This window comes from Mus pahari, chromosome 20 (assembly GCF_900095145.1).
Source record: "Mus pahari chromosome 20, PAHARI_EIJ_v1.1, whole genome shotgun sequence".
Lineage (NCBI taxonomy): Eukaryota > Metazoa > Chordata > Mammalia > Rodentia > Muridae > Mus > Mus pahari.
The window spans coordinates 29,601,619-29,610,921 of record NC_034609.1 but is presented as its reverse complement, the minus strand read 5'-3'; the positions used below and the strand labels follow the sequence as shown (position 1 = coordinate 29,610,921).

The following is a 9,303-nucleotide window of genomic DNA, read 5'->3' as shown; positions in this document are numbered from 1 at the left end:
GGAAGCAAGCCAGTAAAGAACATCCCTCCATGGCTTCTGCATCAGCTCCTGCATTCTGACCTGCTTGAGTTCCAATCCTGCATCCTTTGCTGATGAACAGCAATGTGGAAATGTAAGCTGAATAAACCCTTTCCTCCCCAACTTGCTTCTTGGTCATGGTGTTTGTGCAGGGTTAGAAACCCTGACTAAGACACCCTTAAAGTCGGGAGGCAAGGTACACTATAATTGTTTCTTGCTAACTCCAAGGTATTATTGATCTATTTTTAAAATTGTCAACAAAGTTTTGCAAGTGGAGATAAAAGAGGGGGGCAGAATATGATTAAGTACCTCTGGAAGCACAGTGCTTAGAAACACAAGATCAGGCGCTAGCCAAACCCCTAGCTCTACAAGGCTGGCTAAGTTCATAGCACCCTTCTCTAGTTTCCATGATGTCACACTAAATGTCCTTTTCTCTGCCCGTAAAAGAAAAGAAATGGATAGAGATCCCCTGGGATCGCTCATGCTTGGCTGTAGAAAACACAGGCCACCTTTCTCTCAGTGACAGTGGGCAAAGCTTGTTTACAAAGTCAGGGTAAGGAAATCTGAAACACCAATAGGAGGAGGCCATTTGGTGTGGTGCCTGCGGCTTACAACAGGTCACAAAAAGCAGCAGTGACAGGAAAGAGGGACCCGCATCACCCGGAGAAGCCTAGCTTCTCACTGATGCCTTTAAACTGGTTCTAATGAAAAGCTGGGAGCACAAGGACTTCACTGTGACACACTAAATATCCTTGCTCTGACTTGCTTTCTGAGATAAGGTACAAATAGTGATGTTGACATCATTCAAAATACCTTGCTGGCCCTCCAAGAGGGGAAAAAAAATCACTTGGTAACACAAATACAAGACACGTACCAACCTGCCTTATAGAGTAGGGAACAAAAATATGGGACAGCTAAGGATAAGAGGAAACTAAGGTCCCAAAAGCCATGAGCAGACCAAACTTCTCCCACTCCCATCATTTGTTTATGTATCTCTCAAAAGTGATGAAATTATTTTTTCAAAAGGTATGATGCCGCACACCATCCCTCCTCCCCAAAGAACAAAATAAAACATTCAGGTATCAGGTACCCAGACAAATGATAGAGCACCCCACACCTCCACACAAGCCCCTCGCCCGTACTTACATATGCAGGCAGCAGCGAGGAGACGGCAGGCCACATATGGAGGCTCACAGGTGGGGAAGGAGGGTTTGATGATATAGTTGGCGAAGGTAATGGCGATGATGGCCTGACTGGTGGGCTCAACAATTAGAAGTGAGACCCACAGACGGATGAAGGCAATGAAGCCCCCGAAGGCCTCTAGGATATAAGCATAGCTAGCCCCTGACTTGGTGATGGTGGTCCCCAGCTCTGCATAGCAAAGGGCACCCACAACAGAGAAGAGCCCACCAATGGCCCACACTACAAGTGACAACCCATAGGAAGCAGTGTACTTGAGAACACCCTTGGGCGAGACAAAGATCCCTGAGCCAATCATGTTGCCCACCACCAGGCTGACCCCATTCAGCAAGGAGATCTCCTTCTTCAGCTGCATGGTTTCTGGAGACCCTTGAGATGGTGAGCTGGCATCTTCTTTTACAGTGTGCTGGTTGGCCTTGGGGAGAAGGTGGTAGGTGGGTGTGGGGTTCCCAAGCTCCCGGGCTTCCATGGTAAATGGTTCCTGTACACCTGTGTTTAGTGTGGCCTGGCAAAGAAAACAAGTATGTCAAGTCTAGGGCAGGAGACAGACGTCCCTGCCCACCTCCTGCTTAGGTAGAGCATGCAACACTTACAACACAACAGGACTGTCCCAGTGTCAATCGTAAGACACAAGGACCTGAAGGTAGGCAGCATCCAATGTAAGTAAGACAATGTAAGCACTTGGCTCTAACCTAACGATAACTACCAACAAGAGATCTGTCTTACTAAGCAAAGAGACCAGCAAAATTGTATTTGTCCACAGTAGATTCTCCCTAGTTTTGCTCAGCTCTATTTGCTTGATTGTTTGAGACAAAGTCTGCTTATATAGCCCAGGCTACTCTGGACCAAACTGATCTGGAACTCAAGTGCTAGAAGAATTAAAGCTATTAGAGCTCACAAAGCTGTCCTTCAGAGAACACCACAGTACCTACTTACAGCAGATGCATAGTACTCACAAGCCTGAAAGACCAATGAGACCACAGTGAAAGACTAGAAAGATCATTCCAGGAAATCCTGCCACTCAGCTCTTTGTAAACAGTGATTTCTACTGTTTAAGTGAATTCTACCGGAATTTAGGCACATGGGGAAAACTCTGAAGTTACACGGAAGGGAGGTTTAAGAAAATGCAAGGCCGGGCGTGGTGGCGCACACCTTTGATCCCAGCACATGGAAGGCAGAGGCAGGCGGATTTCTGAGTTCGAGGCCAGCCTGGTCTACAAAGTGAGTTCCAGGACAGCCAGGGCTACACAGAAAAACCCTGTCTCGAAAAAAAAAAAAAAAAAAAAAAAAATTGCCAAGAGTGTTTCATCACTAATATGACTTGATATGCTGGCGCACGCCTTTGATCCCAGCATCAGGGAGGCAGAGGCAGGCGGATCTCTGAGTTCAAAGTCAGCCTGGACTACAGAGTGAAGAGAGTGAGTTCCAGGACAGCCAAGACGATGCAGAGAAACCCTGCCTCAAAAAAAAGGAAAGAGAGAGAGAGGAAAAAAAGAAAAAGAAAAAAAAAGTATGAGATCTTCATGAAAACATACCCACATATACAACACCCACCTTACCCCATATATTACTGCCTGCTGATTCAATAACTTTCTTTTCAGAAGAGAAAAAAAAGAAAACAAAAACAAAACAAAACAAAAAAACAACTTTCTTTTCTCAAGTATCCAAAAGAGCTTACAAGGTTATAAGAAAGAAGGGGAACGGGACAGCCAGGAGCAGCCTAACTTGAGGCTAACGGGCCATGGCTTTGTTTGCTTTTCTTTTCTGCATACCCCTCACTCCCATCTGAGGCTACAAAGTAATTCTCCCAAAATAATTCCCAGAGTCTTGTCACCTAACAAAAACCATAGCCTCCTCTTAGTTACAAAGCCAGCATTGGAAAGCATCTTGAAAAGACAGTATGTGTGTGCACATAAACATACTCACTCTCTTTGGGTCAGAGTGGACCAAACCAAAAGAAAGTGGATTCAACATTACCTTATCTAAGAAGGCCCTGTCAAAAGATAAGCCAATCTCCACCCAGACTGCCCTTCTCCCTTCCTCAATTCCTATGCTGCTCACAGTCAGAACCGCTGAACTTACCTAGCCTTTAGGAAGAGGAATGTGGTGGGTTATAAATTACCACCTAGGAGTCAGTCCTTCAAGGTCACAGGGATAACTTCTAGAGGTAAGAATGTAATCTACTGGGGCTGGAGGCTCAGTGGTTAAGAGCAGCACTGACTGCTCTTCCAGAGGTCCTGAGTTCAATTCCCAGCAACCACATGGTGGCTCACAACCATTTGTACAGCTACAGTGTACGCATATACATAAAATAAGTTAATTAATTAAAAAAATAATGTGATCTACTCTAGTCATCAAAGATGTAAAGCTATGCAGGCTGGCACACACCCGTAATTCCAGCACTCGGGAGGCTGAAACAAGATCTCAGGTTCAAAGTCAGTGTGAACTCCATTTGTGAGACCCTGTCATTTTTTGAAAAACTGGGGGTAGGCTGTGACTGGCGGACAGAAGAGCAAAAACAAAACAAAATGTCTATATCAGATGCTGCAGAGCAAAGGAACCAAGGTCAGTTAGTTCTCAGGGGAGTGAACAGCTCTTAGGGGAAAAAAAATTGTATCTCATAGACCAGACCCCCCCCCCCAAAAGACCCTTGTCTTAATTGCCCCAATCCCCTTCCAAGAGTCTGGACCTAGGCCCAAATTAAAAAGCGTGTCTGGGGCATGAGAAATTTCTCAAAATCCAGGAAGCCCCGCCTACCTCTACTTTAATAAGACTAGACTTATTAAGGTCTAGAAAGCACTGCTCATTCTTGGCACTAAGCTATGCAGGTTTCCCTATGCAGGCATGTGGAAGCATATTTGTTTCACATGTCTATCAAGTGAGTCCAGGTTTCCATGGGAACAAATCCAGTAAATAGCGAGGAGTGCACACTCGTGTAAGGGTGAAGTACACAGAGACCTTCAGGGTACCTTTTCTACCTAACTCAATACACAGATAGGCAGAAACCCTGGCCCTAGAGCCCTCTCTCCAATCTCTTCAAATCCATCAAACTTAGTTGAGACTGTTATTGGGCATTCTTGTACGTGAACAACATGGCACTGGTGCATCTGACACACTACACAAAGCTTGCTCTGCAAGGGTGTGCTGTGATCAGTCGCAGCCCTAGAAGACCTCTTGCCTGGAATCTCAGACTCGGCACCTGAATGAGGGACAAGCAGTTTACGAAGGACTCCGCTCTCCTTCAGCCAAGGAGAAAGTCCTTTTCTTCATTCAAATACCAAGCACAATTACCACGATGAACCTGTCCCTATCTTTTTTAACCCAAGAGCAAAATTGTGAAATAACTACAGTAAACTCCTGAGGACAGATGGCTAAATTCCAGGCTTGCTTGGCCATAAAATCCCTTACCTTTCCTCTAAATCTAACCCCCCACCTCACATTCCTTTAGAAAACCTGCAAAGCACCTCATTCTCTGGGGGTTGTATGTAAAGACTCAACAATAAGCAAAATCAGTATGGGCGTGGATCATGTCCTCAGAATAAGACAATGTCTTATAATTTGTACACCATCTCAAAAATCAAAAGGAAGAACAGTAACAACAAAATAGCATTTGTGCCTGAGGAAGGGACATGAAATTCTAGTCAAAACCACTTAGAAGCATAACCTCTGTGCCAGGCAGAATAACCCAGAAAGATCCATCCCACCCCGACACAAGGAAACTGAGGCTGAGCCAGAACAAAAAGAGACCCTCCCTCCCTGCTCCCTGCTAGAAGTTCGGTGTATAGCAGACTATCCACTGGGGAGGGCTAAAGCTGAGAGCAGAGCATAAACTTTGAGAAAAAGTCTTCCCCATAGCAAAGCAAACCAAGCCCAAGCCCAAGGAAATACCAGGAGAATCTGAAGGCAAAGTTACCTCAGACAACAACAAAAACCCAACACAATTCTATATAACCAGCTCAAACTCTTCTACCAACAACCTTACAAAAGGGTCATACCCTGGCTGGAGAGATGGTTCAGTGGTTAAGAGCACTGACTGCTCTTCCAGAGGTCCTGAGTTCAATTCCCAGCAACCACATGGAGGCTCACAACCATCTATAACGGGATTGGATGCCCTCTTCTGGTGTGTCTGAAACAGCAACAGTGTACTCACATAAATAAATAAACATTAAAAAAAATAAACATTAAAAAAAAAAGGTCACACCCATTTCTCAGAATAAAAATTATATACCCCAATTTTCTTCTGTCCTACAAACAATCACTAACAAATTATAAGTTGAAGAAGAAGAAGAAGAACAACAACAACAACAACAACAACAGCAACAACAACAGCAACCACCACCACCACCACTCACTCTCTAGAGGCAAGTAATCAACGTGTCCAAACTTAGAGGACTCAGATATTAGAAACATCAAACGGACTGTTTAAAATAAATATAATGGAGAGCCAGATGCAATCGGTGGCCTGTAGTCCCAATAAGCAAAATAAAACAACCACCATCAAATGGTGTTAAGTGGGAAAAAAAATGATTTTAAACTTATGTAGAATATAAATGATGCCTGAAGAAAAAACTGCAGAAATGCACTGTAGGTTTGTAGCATAAAGAAAAAAAATGTACAGCAATACTATCATAAAAAAAAAAAAATAGGAGGGAAAAAATTGGGAAAATACTGTTATAAGGTTCTTACATTATAGTGAAGGAATATATAATTTAAGGTAGACTGTGATTAAATTCTCATGGCACTTTATAAATAAAGTACAGCTCAGTGGTAGAGAACCTGCCAACCGTATAATTATGGCCCTATTCCCTGGAGGCCAGTAAAAGATTTACACTGTAAAATTAGGGCAACAATTAAAAAATATTTAAGAAGAGGCATAACTAATACGCCAACAGTAGAGAACTGGTGTAATGACACCTGTCTGTACATGAGGTTGACCTCACACTTGCCTCTATAGGAGTCCTGGGTATAGAGTGCTAAGACTGCAGGTGTATATCAAGTCTATCTGAAATAGCAGATTTTAATTCAGCTAAAGATACTATTAATACGGGGCTAGCGAGATGGCTCAGTGGGTAAGAGCACTGTCTGCTTTTCCAAAGTTCGTGAGTTCAAATCCCAGCAACCACATGGTGGCTCACAACCACCCGAAATGAAATCTGACACCCTCTTCTAGTACATCTGAAGACAGCCACAGTGTACCTATGTATAATAATAAATAAATTGTTGGGCTGGAGCAAGAAGGAATAGAGTGAGCAGAATTGACCAGAACAAGCAACCCGGGACAACTGAAGCGAACAGGGTTGACCAGAGCGAGCAGAGGTCCTAAATTCAGTTCTCAACAATCATATGAAGGCTCACAACCATCTGTACAGCCACAGTGTACTCACATAAATAAATAAATAAATAAATAAATAAATAAATAAATAAATCTTTTAAAAAAATCTTTTTTTAAAGATATCATTAATAATGTTAGACTGGCTAGAAAGCAAATCTCAATATGCAATCTATAGGAAATCACTCTAACTATAAAGACATAAATAAGTTACTGAGAAAAGGAGAAAAATTAAAATTAAAGCCCAAACAGGCACAGTATATAGCTCAGTCGGTAGAGCATTTGCCAAATACGCACTAAGTTTGCTCTCCAGTCCAGCACAGACACAGCATAGATGCCCATCCTATTATCTCAGCACTCAGAAAGTGAAGGCAAACGGATCAAAGTCATTTATGCTCAACTATATATCAAATGCAAAGCCAGCCGGGGTTACACAAGACTCCAGCCTAGGCTACAGTGTGTTTCAAAAACAGAAAGAAGCCGGGTACGGTGGCGCACGCCTTTAATCCCAGTACTCGGGAGGCAGAGGCAGGTGGATTTCTGAGTTCGAGGCCAGCCTGGTCTACAGAGTGAGTTCCAGGACAGTTAGGGCTACACAGAGAAACCCTGTCTTGAAAAACACAAACATACAAACAAACAAACAAAGGAAGCTGGGAGCCTACCCATGGTGGTACCTACCTATGATGGGAAGAATAAACTAAGGTAGAAGGATAACAAACTAAAGTGCATCCTTAACTACAAGGAGAGGCCACGTCTCAGAAAAGAGGTCAGAAAAGAGGCTCAGCAGGTAAATGGCATTTGCATAGTCTGACGACCCAAGTTCAATTCCCAGAACCCAGGAGAAAAGCCAGATGTTCATCTGTAATCTCAACCCTGCAATAGGGCCAGAGAGGAGCCAGAGATAGAAAAAGCAGAAGCAAGCCTGTCGCCAGATAACCTGGAGGACAGCAACAATCAGATGACAAATTTTTGTCTCAACAAGTTGGAAGATGAGGACCAACTCCCAAATGTTGTCCTCTGACCTCCACATTCCATGGTTCTAAAGTGCCCACACTCACATATACATAAAAAAATAAAAGAATTTTAAAAGCAAATATAAATTAAACAACAAAACAAAAAGATGCTTTTGTTAAAAAGATGTTTAAAAAATACACACACAGGCCCGGGAGCACGCCTTTAATCCCAGCACTTGGGAGGGAGAGGCAGGTGGATCTCTGTGAGTTCTAGGTCACATATATGTAGATCTTATAGGGTTGGAGAGATGGCTCAGCAGCTAAGAGCACTGGCTGATTTCTAAAGGACCAGGGTTCAAGTTTCAGCACCCCAGTTCACAACTGTCTGTAATTCCAGTTCCAGGGTATCTGATAACCTTACATAGATACCATGGAAGCAGAACACAGTGAACACAATTTTTGTTTTGTTTTGTTTTTCCAGACAGGGTTTCTCTGTGTAGCCCTGGCTGTCCTGGAACTCACTCTGTAGACCAGGCTGGCCTCAAACTCAGAAATCCGCCTGCCTCTGTCTTCCAAGTGCTGGGATTAAAGGTGTGCGCCACCACTGCCTGGCTAACATAAACACAATGTAAAAACCCAACCCACGTCTGTGTGTGTGTGTGTGTGTGTGTTGGAGGGTGGGGATCCTCTTAAAACAATGTCTCCCTCTGAATCAGAAGCTAAGCTATCCTAGAACTGTCTTCAGACCAGTATAAACACCAGACATTCTGTCATGTACTTATTTGACAGGTAAAAGCTAATGAAGGAAGATAATAATGAGAAAGTTCCCAGGACTACAGTTATGATTTAAATTGCATGCAATCAGTCCCACAGTATACACAGACCCAAAAAAGGACTCACTATGTATGTGAAAGGCATTGTCTATCCCATCCCCACAGAGATCTGAGACTCTGTAACAATGGGATGACAAATGCTGACTTAAGTGACTCATTTTAAGCCATTATCAAGTCTGGTATTAGAAGTGGGTTATCAGAAATCCTACCAAATCTCCTTTGTTGAGTGCCTTCAATTGTATACAATAGTTAAAATAAATCAGTATAAAACAATCATACATAGTTACTAGTCTCAGCCTCTAACATGCTGATATCTCTAAAGCACCACTAAAAAAAATAAATAAAATAAAAATCCATGAATCATTCAGTGTACCCCCACAAAAGATCCTTTCTTGAAATAACAATGTTACACTCTACTTGTAAAGACACATCTCAGGGGCTGAGAGTGTGAACCAATGGGTAGAGTGCTTAGTTAGCCAGGATGAGGCTTGAGATGCTGGTTCCATCACCAGCACAGAAAGGAAGGGGGGGGGGGAGAAGAGCAGGAGCAGGAGCAGGAGCAGGAGCAGGAGCAGGAGCAGGAGCAGGAGCAGGAGCAGCAGGAGCAGCAGGAGCAGCAGGAAGAACAGGAGCAGGAGCAGGAACAGGAACAGGAGGAGTAGGAGGAGAGGGAGGAGCAGGAGCAGGAGGAGCAGGAGGAGCAGGAGCAGGAGCAGGAGCAGGAGGAGCAGGAGGAGAAGGAGGAGCAGGAGCAGGAGGAGCAGGAGGAGCAGGAACAGAAGCAGGAGGAGGAGGAGGAGCAGGAGGAGAAGGAGGAGAAGGAGGAGGAGGAGCAGGAGAAGCAGGAGCAGGAGCAGCAGCAGCAGCAGCAGCAGCACCACCACCACCAGTTTCTTGCAGGATTTCATTCTATTTTCCAGCAGCTCTTGCAGCAGGTTGTAAATGAGTTCCAAAATCCCTATAATTTCTT

At 43.8% G+C, this 9,303-nt stretch overlaps 1 protein-coding gene across 2 annotated transcripts in view; it reads right to left on the bottom strand.

The window, feature by feature from the left end:
- The window catches only part of Slc7a6 (solute carrier family 7 member 6), a 33,483-nt gene that overhangs the window by 21,019 nt on the left and 3,161 nt on the right, over positions 1-9,303 (bottom strand). For both annotated transcript variants that reach the window (XM_021220057.2, XM_029532565.1), the window contains exon 2: positions 1,165-1,723. In XM_021220057.2, the coding sequence (XP_021075716.1) occupies positions 1,165-1,687 (523 nt within the window). In that variant the 5' untranslated portion in view covers positions 1,688-1,723. The remainder of the gene's footprint in view (positions 1-1,164; positions 1,724-9,303) is intronic.